General features: G+C 45.5%; 1 protein-coding gene across 28 annotated transcripts in view; it reads left to right on the top strand.

Moving 5' to 3' along the window:
• The window catches only part of Rim (Rab3 interacting molecule), a 51236-nt gene that overhangs the window by 34343 nt on the left and 3148 nt on the right, over positions 1–13745 (top strand). For 8 of the 28 annotated variants that reach the window (XM_033381061.1, XM_033381066.1, XM_033381100.1 and 5 more), the window contains 10 exons: positions 1069–1191; positions 1901–2326; positions 2393–2736; positions 3656–6579; positions 6648–6773; positions 7188–7431; positions 11493–11670; positions 11734–11901; positions 11969–12939; positions 13379–13580. In XM_033381061.1, coding sequence (XP_033236952.1) covers positions 1069–1191; positions 1901–2326; positions 2393–2736; positions 3656–6579; positions 6648–6773; positions 7188–7431; positions 11493–11670; positions 11734–11901; positions 11969–12172 — 4737 coding nt within the window. In that variant the 3' untranslated portion in view covers positions 12173–12939; positions 13379–13580. Of the gene's footprint in view, positions 1–1068; positions 1192–1900; positions 2327–2392; positions 2737–3655; positions 6580–6647; positions 6774–7187; positions 7432–10006; positions 10224–11492; positions 11671–11733; positions 11902–11968; positions 12940–13378; positions 13581–13745 lie in introns of those variants that run through there. The other 20 variants (XM_033381103.1, XM_033381090.1, XM_033381082.1 and 17 more) reach the window with 12 other exon arrangements.

The raw sequence follows: 13745 nt of genomic DNA, 5'->3' as shown, positions 1-13745 counted from the left end.
ATGCCACTGCCACTGCAATGCTACACAGACACAAATACAGGACTCAAAGACACATACATACATACATAACTGGTTCATGGTCAGGGACAGAGAATCAGAATCAGAAACAGAAACAGAAACAGACAAAAAAAGCAAACCAGAGACAGACCGTGTTTATGGCATACACTATCCAACGATTGTACAAAGTAATGTTTTTTGGTTTTATTGTATGTTTGTTTTGATTTGGTTTCAGTTCGTTCCGAGTTTTATTCAAACTAATTGGTGTCGTTCGTTTGGTTGTGTGCGTGTGTTAAATTTTTCTCTCTATCTCTCTCTCTCTCTACTATTCTAAGCTCTAACTAAGACCTATACTAAAACGAAAACAAGTTTTGACCACGCGTCTTTTCAGCTAAACGATAAACGATAATACATAAATGTTTCATTTAAGATGATGAAAGTCTAAGTCTAGTCTAAGAATGTTTTAAGCTAAGTTAATGCCGTGTAAACTTCCAAACTTGAGAACACATACTGCCCAGAGCGATATCTCTCTCTCTCTCTCTCTCTCTATAAAGACTCTATATACTATCTCTCCAATCGAACTCCAAACTGCCGCTATTGCATGCCCATGTAGAGTACCGCTTTTGCCTATCCATCACTTGTCACCCAACCGAAAACAAACCCACATACGAGTATTTCCTTATGGCTTTCCTTGTGGCTTTCACCTTTTGTAGCTTTAAGTGTGTAGCGTTGATATGTGTTGATTTGATCCAGCAAAAACCACCAGAGATTAAACCCAGAGACACACTCCCAGATGACACCCACACAAACACAATGTAATATATGGTCCTGCCACTCACACACACACACACATATATGTATACCCCACACGGATACCATTGCTATTCCATTTTGATCCATATGTAAATTTCTTTATTATTCTACTCCTTCTTTTTTCTCTCTCGATCTCTCTATATATCTCACGATAACCCATAACCCAACCAATCACCCGAACTACAACCTTTCGTCCCCATCCAAACCCATCCGTATCCGTATCCGTTTCCGTATCCGTTCAACCATGATCCGATCCAGCTCGATCTAAACGAGCGTCGATCCAGACGCGACATGTCACCGCAGGGCCGCAAACGGGTGGCCGGAATGGTGGCCCGTGATTATCGCACTGTATCTGGCATTGGACAAAGTTATCATAATCAGGTTTGCACCTCCTAAGCTAAATTAACGAAAAACCACAGAAAACAGAACAGACAATAAAACACTTCAAGCTAGAAGAGGATTCACAGCGCATACCCTACGCTGCACACCAAGCGATCAGAATAGAACAACAGATCAGATCAGATCAGTCGAATCATCAAACATATATATCTATATAACAGTAGTAGCTATCTATAGAGCCAGAATCACACCGTCAACAATAGCTGCACTTTTCAATAACGAACTTTTGCTAATCTTTAACTCGAAACTAATTTACTAATCAACCAACTAATCAAATATCTAACAACCATTCTGCACCTTCATCAATCAGATCAGCCATTCTATTGTTGAAGATTGAAGAAAGTGCGGCTTCTTTCTCTCTCAATGTATTTTGATTGATCAACTTTTGTGCCTATCTCTCTATCGCTCTCTAATCGTAATTCAGTATCTACGTATATCCATTATGTATATCCAATATCAATGTTCCAGTAGAAGTTGCAGTAACCAACAAATACACTATCCACCATACACTGTATACCACTCGGACACACCACTAAACCACTCCACCACCGAACCACTCACATGCCTAGTATGTAAGGGGAATCGTGGCAGGGATATGATATGATATGATGTGTCCCTTTGGGGACATGGCATTCTTTCTGGGGGCTACCTTCATTGGAGCCGCACTAAACTTGACTCTACTCGACTCTAGGCATCTGCCACGGGCTATTATCGACGCGGCGGCGGCGGCGTTGGAGTCGGCGGAGGTAATGGTGTCGGCGGTTCCTGCATTGGACCCGGTGGCATGAGCCTCAGTCATCGCAGTCATTCGGCGGCACCCAACGACAGCTACCACAGCGGAGGCGGCGGCGGAGTGGGAGGAGTTCCCTCGGGTGGTCCAGGCTACGGCTATAGGAGCACCAGTCCACGCAGAGGCTCACTGTCGCCACCGGACGATCGGTACATAGACTATCCAGTGCTTCCAGTACACGGCTCACCCAACGCGCCCTCTATCTATCCGGGTTCGGGTCCGAGTTCGGGCGTTGCAGCCACATCGGCCACACAGCAGCAGAGATTCCAGTCGCGCTCGGCTACAGCCACGCCCACAGGATCGCCAAAGAAGAGGCAACTGCCACAGGTAAGACCACCAGACACACATGCGTTTTTATCGAATACCTCATCTGAATATCGACTTTCCCTTTAGGTGCCTCAGACATCGCGTAGCGCCATGCTGCGGGACAGGCTCGGCCAGGACTTTGACGAGCGTCTGGCCTCGGGCAGCCGCTTTGGGAGGCATCGTACACGACAGCCGCATCACCAGGCCACCTACCGGAGCACCGGAATGGGCGGCTGGGAGCGCCACTACACAGGGCTGTCTGACAGCGACCTGCACTCGATGGACGCGAGGATGCGGCCGCGGCACTCGCTGTCGCCGGACAAGGACTTTATGGGCGAGTTCGGTGACTCCGATATGGAGTCGGTGGTCAGTGTGACGTCCAGCGCCTTCTCCACGCAGTCGGAGCGGCCGCGCACCTCGCGGGGACTCAGGTGAGTGGCACCAGCATAGCGTCCGCTTCGTTGTAGCCAACAAACAATAAAAAAAAAACAGCTTAAGCCAAGCCTAAGCAACGCTGCCAAAATTATGCTGAAATTCCGCTCCGGGCCACACATCCACGAATTGGCCGATTCTCTCTGTTTCTGCTTATTCATTTTGTGGAGTAGAAGAAGCTACATGTAAAATCCAAAATTTCCCCTCAATTAGGCTCTGAATTAGTCGATTAGAAACAGCGCGCTTACCGCCCGAAACCGATTTCGAATCTGTAGACACACAAAAACCACACAGATACACAAAAACAACAAACAAAACTGAAAAACACTGAAACAAAAGCAAGGCAACAAAAAAAACATAAAGTTTCTTTTCTGCATTTACTTTTTGCGTTTACCAAAAAAAAAAAAAAAAACCAAACCGACAAATCCAAAAAAAATATCGAATAAAATGCAACTCGTTCTCAACGCTCTCGCCGCTCTCTCTCGCGCGCTCTCGCCACTCTCTTTTGTGTTTGAAATGCTTCTCAACACACGCTTATACACGCCACCAACCACTCACCAACACTCACCACAAAACACCACAAAATACACCACACACACACTCACACACCACATAACACACTCTGACCTCGGACGTCGATCGTTCCAATTGTATTCCATGTAATTTGATCATCAAATAACAACAAATAAAACATTCCATCGAACCCACCACCAACCAATGTTATCCACCACACGCCGAGTGCTGTATTCCACCCACTAACCACCACCTACCCCCCACTCACCATTTGGTCATTTGAAATGGCAAAATGAAACGTAAAACACTCTTTGCATGACACCACCCCGATATAAACCACACCCGATAAAAACACCACCCGTTACCGATACCACCCGTTACCGTTACACGATAAATAACCGATAGCTTCCCCCGCAACTGGCGCAATCTCTTTGGCGTACGCAACAGCTTCTTGGGAGGTGCCACAGGCACTGGTGGCCCCGTAACTGGACTCCGGATGATGCATCCCTTGGATGCAGCCAGCCAACGTGCCAACACCATCGAGGTGGACGACTGCGACTATCTGTCGCACATGGCAGGTGGCGGCACACAACAGCAGCTCCTGCTGCTGGAGCAGCTCGAGCAACTGCAACATTTGGCGGCCATGGCGGCCGCCGATTCCCCACCCATTTCGGCGGGACTCGGCCACGGAGTTGGAATGGGATGCGGGATGGGGATGGGAGCACCGCAACGTGTCCTGGTGACGGACGCGAATAGCGGCGAACTGGTGGAGCAGTTCTTTGTGGAGCCTGCGACAGCCGCTGAGGAGTCATCGGTCATCGATCCGCTCGATCCACTCGAACCACTCGATCCTCATGTGCATCTGCATCCGCATTCTGTCTACTATTCGCCTCATTTGTCCACCAACCACCCGTCATTTCTGACGCCCAACGACATGTTTCAACGACGGCCCAACGGACAGACACCAACCGCCTCCCCCTCCGCCACAGCCTTTGCTCATGCCTATCCGCTGCCGCTGCCGCTGCCCAGCTTTGAGCAATTCAAGCGCATTACCACGCCCGTCATGAATCTCTTCCGCAGCTCCTCGCCCATTCCCAATGTCCACGCCCACGCCCATGACCACGCCCACACGGTATCCTCCTCGCCCAGCTCGTACGTGGGCTATGTGCGGGACCATCTGGACAAGAGCTGCAGCCACTGCCAGAACGGCAGCCAGCCGGTGGTGCTCTCCACGAATACGGCCCTGGCAATGCCCGGACTGACAATCGGAGCCTGTACGGATCCTTGCTGCCTGGTGGACGCGCATCCGCATCCGCAGCACCAACCGATCGCGTACCCGTACAGTGCGGAGCAACTGCTTCGCCGCCCCTCGCTCTCCGCCTCCATGTACCAGCCGAGCAGCTCGGAGCCCTCGCTGCCCACCATGGACCCGGCAATGTGCGGCGAGTGCGTCGACCAGCACTTCCTGGGCGGCCTCACCGGCCCCCAGGTGAACCTCGGCGCCGTGCCCACCTATCACGTGCACACGCCCACCCCGACCGCCCATCGGCGGGCCAAGGCGCAGCTGGCGGCGCCTCCGTCGCTGCCCACCCAGTCCGTGCTGCGTCTGTCGCGCCAGCTGAGCGAGGACGCCCTGGTCTCCTCCATGCCCATCTCTGAGTCGACGGCCAAGGCACAGCCCACCTCGATCCTGAAAAAGCCTAAGCTCGAGCGCCGGCGCATGTTCCACGAGGGCCAGTCGCGGTCCCTGGACTACGACGACCTGCACAACAAGAGCTGGGGTCGCCGGCGCATTCGCTACGAGGATGAGGTGGCCCAACACGAGGCGGCCGCCTATCCCTATCCCCATTCCTACCCCTATCCCCATTCCTCGTCGTCGCCGGCGGAGGGACAGCTGCCCATGTCGCGGCGCTACGGGTCCGAGACGAACATCCGGCAGTCGTACATGGGCGCCAATGTGGATGTCCACAATCCGCTGAGTCACTCGCATTTCCTCGTCACCGACGACAAGATCGTGACCATCACCTACGACTCGGACGTGGGCTGGACCCGGCGCGGCGTTGCCCCATCACTCTTTCGCGGGCCGCACCGGCAGCAGAGAGGAGCCATGTCGCTGGATCTGCAGCGGACCAATCAGCAGAAGCTCTACGGCCCGGCAGCGCCGTATCTGAAGCGTCGGCGGAATTTGCCACATCCGCCTAGTGCACAGAATGCGCACAACTTCTCGCCCATGGAGGCACGGGACGGTGGATCGACGGGGATGGACTATACACTGCCGCAGCATGGTGGCGAGCAGCGGGGCAGCGGTAACATCGGAATCGGAGTCGGAAACGGTAGCGGGGGCGGGGGCGGTGGTCCACACAACACCAACAATATTAACAGTTACAGTAACAGTACCACACTCAACCAATCACACCACCAGAATCACACCACAATCACCAACCACCACAATAGCCAACAACAACAAGCGAGTAGTGTTAGTGTTAGTCAAAGTCACAACAAAAAAGGGAAAGAAGGCATCAACGCTATCGGCGGAACGATGGCATCATCGGAGCAACAGACGAAATCTAGTAGTGGGAGCGGTGGTGCAACATCTGCTGCCGCCGCTGCTGGCAATGTCGTCCTCGGTGGTAATAATGCTAATAATGCTTCTTCTTCCTCTTTTGCAAATCCCCCACAACAACATCATGGTGTCGCCAATCAACCAATTACAACAAATGCATCACCCAACACCAACACCAATACGAACACCAACATTAACAACTATAACAATTACATGAACAATAACAACAACAACAACAACCGTGCCCAATCATCATCAACAACACCACACCAACAACAACAAAACACCAATTCAACAACACCAATGAACACAACAACGAATGACGTTAACAACTTGACTCATGACGCAACAAATCCCACACAACAACAACAACAAAATACATGCACAAATCTCATCAACAATACAACAACAACAATCACAACTTCAACAACAACAACAAACACATCGTCGAATGCAACGAATGCGGCGACAACAACGACGACAACGACAACAACTTCAACAACAACAACTGCAACAAATGCTACAACAACTGCCACAAATCCAACAACGAATACAAATACAAATAATACGAACGATACAAACGCAACAACAACGAACGCAAATGCCGATGCGGATGCGGACGCGGATGCTCCGCTCGATGCCATCGACTGGGATGCTATCGATGCCATGTTGGATGACGACTTCAGCGAGTACGACAAGGACAAGAACGGTCCTGAGGGCGGTGCCAAATCCACAGAAGGTGGCACCGGGGGAGAAGATAAAGCTGGTAGAATTTTTTAACCATTCTAAGAAATTAAATATCCCATAGCTAATGGGCCATTTCTCTCTCTGCAGATGGAAGCCAATCGGATACCGCTAATGATCGGAAGAAAGGCGGCACCGTGGACCAGGAACGCTCGCCAAAGGGCGGCAGCGGTATGGGCAAGAAATCCAATTCCACCTCCCAGCTGTCCGCAACAGGTAGGACAATTTTGAATCCATTTTTTCGTGTTTGCGCTCGTTTACAGTTCTCTCGTTCTGTTGCCTTGTGTTTCGTAATCGATATTCAGACAATCAGACAGACAATCAATCTGTCAGACAGTCAGTCAGTCAATCAATCAGTTATTCGGTAGTCAATGCATTGTAGGCTCAAACCGGAGATTGTATCCGGCTGATGCTGCATTCCATCGCCGTCTCTTTGGTTTTACACACATTCTTAGATCCATTTATTTGTCTTTTTGCTTTCCTTACTAACCGTAACCGTATAACCATATATAACCATTGAAGCTAACCCATTGCTATACTAACCAATATCGTAACTACTAAAAAATACTGAAAAACAAAAAACAATTAAATAACATATGAAATATATGTATGTATATGCCGTACTCGAAGGTCGTAAAAGACGTATGGGCTTTGGAAAGAAGGGTAAGAACTCGTTCACGGTGCATCGCAGCGAAGAGGTGCTGCCCGGTGATATCACGCGCGAGCTGCGCGGTGGCGGTGGCGTTGGCGTCGGTGGTGCCGCTGGTGGTGCCAGCGGTACGGCCGGAGGCGTTGGCGGTGGCCTCTCGCGTGGCTCGTCCTCGGAGGCGGACCCCATTGAGCAGTTTTTCGGCGATGGCGCCGGTGGGGAAAGGTGCGCACAAGTCCAACTTACTCTATCTCTACTCTATCTACCTTCTAACTCTTTCTGATTCTATGCTACTATACAACTATCAGTTCTATTTTCGGTTCACTTTTAATTTTTGGTGACTTTCTTATGGTTTTGAGTTGCCTTTTTTCGTAAAGAGGAAAAGAAGAACAAGAAAATGGAAGGAAAATCAATGAACAACTAAAAACTAACGATTAAAAGATGATAAACATTAGTTAGCCCAGAAACAGTAACAGTAACAGTACTATTAACAGTAACAGTACCTGTAACAAAAACCAGTAACAGTAAAAACAAGAAACACTCTCCAAGTAAGCCTCCAATCCAACAAAAAAACAACAAAAAAAACATCCCTTTAAGCACACAGGATGTCATGTCCTTCTACTCGTAGCTGTAAGAGCTTTTCATTCTCTCTTTTTCCGTGTCTCTCGCTCTTTCGCTCTTAAATGCTTTTCTGCAAAAAGCTTGAATTCAACCAAAAGCAAAAGCTCTCGCTCTCGCTCTCGCTCTGACGCTCTGCAGGCATGACAAACTGTACCTGTAACTGTACCCAGCCAGCCTCTCCTCGTGATGATTTACTTGATTTATGATTTCCGTTCCACCTTGAAACGCAGGCGCAGCAAGCCCAACCAAAAAACAAAACTAAAAACCAAAAAACCAGAACAAACCCAACCAAAAACCAAAAAAACCAACAAACAATCCAAAGTCGATACGTATTTTTAGGCTTAACAGGGAATACTCGATTGAATTCCCAAGGCGATGATGCGAGGCATACCAAAAGCTTTGCCTGGCCGCAGTTACTGTTGGGCAAATGCGGCACAACGCAAAGCTTTTGGCTGTGCGGCAACACACTCTTCACGCTCACTGTATGTGGGGGCGGTTTATCAGGGTGTGTGTGTGTGCATTTCCATTTTCATTTCGTAGCGAGATTTGTTTATCAAGAATAATACTTAATTACTAACTAACCCCCGTTACAATTGTTAATGCCATTTATCGATAATACTATTTCTATATATTGATTTCTATACCCAACACATATCCAACATTTTATTCTAGAGTTCTGTTCGATTTGCATGCATTGAGTAATACCAATACCAATACCTATATCCATACCTATGCCTTATATACTCATTACCAGCCCCACTCGTACTCGACATACCAGCTACTACCAATCTCTTGCAGCCTCCTTATCTCTGTATCTCTGTATTGCATAATGATAATATAACTACTCGTAAAGCTATAGCTTAAGCTTAAAGATACGATCCAATCAATTCCCATTTACTATGTAGCTTGTGTCGTGTCGTGTGCGGTAAGAGTCTATCCAAAACATTATTCATACTCGCCGGAGAAGAAATATGTACTCGTAAGGGTCCCCGTCCCCACACACCACACACCATACACATTTGCCCAACATTGTCCAACATTAACCAACACTGAACAGATCGGTGTCGGCATGCCCGAGGATCTTGATCAACGAACTAATGTTTATCATCTGTTTCCTACAAGATTTTTCTTCAGTTTCATTATGTTTTGCGAAATCAATTTGGATATTTATCTATTTAAAAAAAACATATATACAGGGAGCTCTGTCACAGAAAGTCAACAGCCATGCCATTCAACAAAACAACAACCAATACACATTAAAAGCTCACAACAACAAGAACAAGAACCACAACTACAACAACAAATACTAATGCAGCATCCACCAAAAAAAGAATCATCTGAGAATTGGCCAAACCAAATACAGCAACCAAATTCGCATTCAACAAGCATTCGAACAAGCGATACTAGAAAGTGCATCAACAACAGATATATAATAATACTCTAAAAAACATCTAGAAGAACACACATGTATGTATGTATGTACATCCAAAACTGTTTAGTGGAGACCACCTGGCGGAGGTCCAATGTGGGAATCGATGCCAGTTCTGTCAATTGCAATCAAAAATAATCACCCTGCAAAATTAGTAGCCATTGAATTGCCAAATGAGTAAATGTTTTAAGTTGCGCCACTGATTTTTGATGATTTCGTCAATACATAAATATATATATACATATAGGATAATGTGTATAATTAGTCTATAATGTTCTATGTTCTTATCGATATTCAGTTGGTGTTCTCGCTTTATAATTTTTACTATTTTGTTTGTTGTACAATTTACGTTTACGACTCTTCTCTGTGGCTTTGATTTCTGTACAGTTTTTTTCGCTACTTCTTCGGGTGCTGCCAGCTTCGATTACGATTACGATTACGATAACGATAACGATTTCGATATAGATTAGGTTCCGTTTTCCAAGAGCCCAACGTCGATGATAGTTCCATAGGCAGTGACCAACTGGTCCAGCGTCGCAATCTCATTTCACTCTGCATTGTTGCTGTTTTTTCGCTTTTGAGTTTCGATAACGATACGATAACGATAACGTAACACACCCTTTTTGTATATATGTATATGTATCTGTACCATATGCCACCACATGCCACATACGAGTAGTATATATCAATATATACCAATATATATATAGATATTCAATCAATATGTATAAATATCGTTGTTTCCGACAGAACAAGAGCAGTATCAGGCACAGTATTCAGGCAGCTCGACTAGCTCCGCTAGTCACCACCATCATATCACACTACCACCACCACATCCATATTACCAACGGCAGTCGCGCGGCTCGGCGGGCAGCATCCAGCGATCGGTGGAGGTGCCGCCGGTGCTATCGGTGACCCGTTACAGTGCCGGCAGTATACACTCGATCTCTAGCTCCGAGGGTTCATCGTAAGTTTACCCCGTTCGATCGTTCGGCAATCTGCCGTTAGCGATAACGATAACGATAGCAATAGCAATTAAATTAAAATTCCATCAACAAAAAATATCTATTATGAAATTGAAAACTCTCCTCTCCATCTCTCTCTCTCTCAACTTTGCCTGTGCCTCTTCTCTCTTTCTGTGTGACTCTCCTTTACACTGTCCAACTTTTAAATAAAAATCTATTTTCGATTGGCTTTTGTATATGGTAATCTATGTCGCGTTCCTAACTATAATTTTACTCTAACTCTTACACGCTGTCTATATCTCTCTCTTCCTCTATGTCTCTCTCTTTTCCTATAACTCTTTGTGTCCTTTCTTTGCCGTCATCTTAATTGTTGTCTATGTGAGCCTTGAAACCGTTGAGAGCGAGCCTGCATTTCCGTATACCTCAAATATATTTTCTCTTAAATGTTTTCCACGTAATTTTCCTTCCGTTTCCTTCTGTTTCGTTTCGATTCTACCACTTCTTTGTGTATTTTTCTGTAACCACGTGAAAAAGTACAATTTGTATTGATTTCAGTCTTGATTTAATCCTTTTGATTTCCAGCAATATCTACATATATGTATATGTATATAAGAAAGTTATTCTCACCTCTCGATGTGCGTTCGTAAATAAGACAACTGTCGAGTACTTAGAGTACGACCTAGACCTAGGCACCTAGACCTTTCCAGCACTGTGGCTCTTTATAGGGTACTTGCCCACCCCTCCCTCCCCTACCATCCAAAGAATAGACCAACAAGTCTATCATCTCTTGGAATATAGACTGATCATTTCAACGACTCCGATCCCCAGCTAGTTCAAGTAGCTTCTCTGCACTTTTGCTCCTGAGAACGCTCCGAACGCTTGCATGACACCATCGTATTGCGATCTGTGACTCCTCTACTTGTCTGTCTTTCTCTGTCTCTCTCCTTTTGCACTGCCACAACCACCTGTCACCCAACCACCCAACACTCAACCATTTCGGACCACAACAGACGCAGTCGCAACCACCAAACCACCAATCACCAACTACCAACCACCAACAAACTACAACTACATTTAACTGTCTTTCTACAACTCCCTGTGTATAAGAGTTATTTCGTTTTCTTGAAAAATTTGTTGTGAATTCTTATGATCTCTCTTATTTAAATGATCTTAAAATTAAAGCCAAAAGAAATCGCTATCAAGAGACTATACTAATACTATACTCTTTACACAACTCCCATCCTGCGTCATATCCCCAATGAAACATACAGATTCTCTCCCTCGTTGCGCAATGATGGAGCCCTCAATGAGTTTGTCGAGGGCCTGGGACCAGGACAACTGGTGGGTCGCCAGGTGCTTGGTGCTCCCTCACTGGGCGACATCCAGCTATCGATGTGCCATCAGAAGGGCTTTCTAGAGGTGGAGGTCATTCGAGCCAGAGGGTTGACGGTACGTTCTACATATTCATCTCAATGAAAAAAGCACCCACAATAAATGATAATCTCTCTGTAGCAAAAACCCTCATCGAAGATGCTGCCCGCTCCATATGTGAAGGTGTATCTGGTGTCGGGAAAGAACTGCGTGGACAAGATGAAGACTTCGACGGCGCGTCGCACCCTGGACCCGCTCTACCAGCAGCAGTTGGTGTTCAAGCACTCCTACGCTGGTTGCATACTCCAGGCGAGACTCTTTGAAATTTATATTCCAATCAATTGAGATCTAACTAATCGTTTGACCTCTCTTACAGATAACCGTTTGGGGCGACTACGGGCGCATCGAGAAGAAAGTGTTTATGGGCGTCGCTCAGATAATGCTCGACGATCTGAATCTGTCAAATATCGTGATCGGCTGGTATAAGCTCTTTGGCACCACCTCACTGGTCAGTTGCTCTTCTATAGGTTTAGGCTCTAGGCGCTCATCGTTAGCATCACTCGATTCACTCAAACTCTAGGATTTAGCGATACATCTGCGAACTAAATTCGAAACGTACAAATACAAATTGAAACTTAGCTAGAACTGTCACTAGCAAGTGGCTAAAAAACACTTGCACTATCTATATATTTATGTATAAACCCAGACACACACACAATCACACAATATATATAATTAAAATATACATTTGCATACGTATGTCTCGACATTTAGTTCCGTATTGACCGTAATGTGCAAACCAAGTAAAAGAATTGACCATTAACCAACCAGCAACTAAAAGTAAACAATTTGTAGAGTAGTTAATCACAAAACAAACACCTGTCAAATCAGCAGACCAAACTATCAACCGATTACCGATTGGTTCGATACGCTTAACAAAGCGACCAAAAACAAACAAAAAAAAAAACAAAAACCTAAAATAATATTGATAAAATAGTGAACATCTCAAATGCATTTGTTTTTAGCTAGAATTATTTACATATATAATAGTGACACAGACACACGCACTCCTGTAAATGAAACGCTTGTTATATTCACACACACAGACACCGAAACACCCACAACCACCACAACCATGAGGCCAACAACCACCAAAACAACAACAACAACAACAGCTATTGACATTGTATGATGAAAAGTCAAATGAACCACAAAAAGGTTGATCGTAATCGCAACCAAATCAAAATCGAAAACAAAAATGAATATATATCCTCTCTCGCTAAGTCACCATAAATCTACCGTTACTACAACGTAGCTTTCACATAGACTCGTTCAATACTCATATAGGTATGTTTCTCTATCCCCGAACTACCCAACCAAAAACCAAAAACTAATCAAATACTCGTAGAAACCAACTCACATTCTCACTCACATTTTTTAAGCATTTTTCTAGTGCATGCCGTAGATGATTAACCAAGAAAATACATATAAAAAATAAGTTCTCGATTATTATCATTTGATAGCCACAACTGAATCGTCAGTAAAGTGGTGCATATCATATATTGCTCACACGCACAATAACGAATAACACTACACACAATACCACTCCAATACTCTTACATTTCTAAAATGGCAAACACCTGGCTAATGATAAATAGCATAAATACAATACACAATCTAAACTATAAAATAGCTTACGCTTAGGCTAGCGCTATCTAACAATTAATCTTCTCCTAAGAAACAAAGTTATACAATATAAATCAATTTTGAAACCACCACAACCCAGGGTCGTCCGATTGTTTGGGCCGGTGAATCAGTTATAATGGAGGAGCCGGGTGAATAACACTTTCCAACACTAACAACACCACAACCAACAACAACAACAAGAAAAATAACAACAACAACTACAACAACCACTACAACGAAAACACTTTAAGCACCCAAGCACAATTCCAATTCAAAGCGAACTCAAAACTGAACTGAATTCAGTAAGTGAATAATCCAAATCCAATACAATACTGGCGTCTCCTGCTTTTTACTCTCTCTAGCGCGCTAGTCAATACACATTCTGCCACCTTTGCCATTTTACAACAAAACCAAAAACGAAAAAAAAGAATACACATATTTGAAATAACCCGGTTAAAACCGAAAAC

Source organism: Drosophila pseudoobscura, chromosome 2 (assembly GCF_009870125.1).
Source record: "Drosophila pseudoobscura strain MV-25-SWS-2005 chromosome 2, UCI_Dpse_MV25, whole genome shotgun sequence".
Taxonomy (NCBI): Eukaryota; Metazoa; Arthropoda; class Insecta; order Diptera; family Drosophilidae; genus Drosophila; species Drosophila pseudoobscura.
The sequence above is the reverse complement of the archived record's forward strand: the minus strand, read 5'-3'. Positions and strand labels throughout refer to the sequence as shown.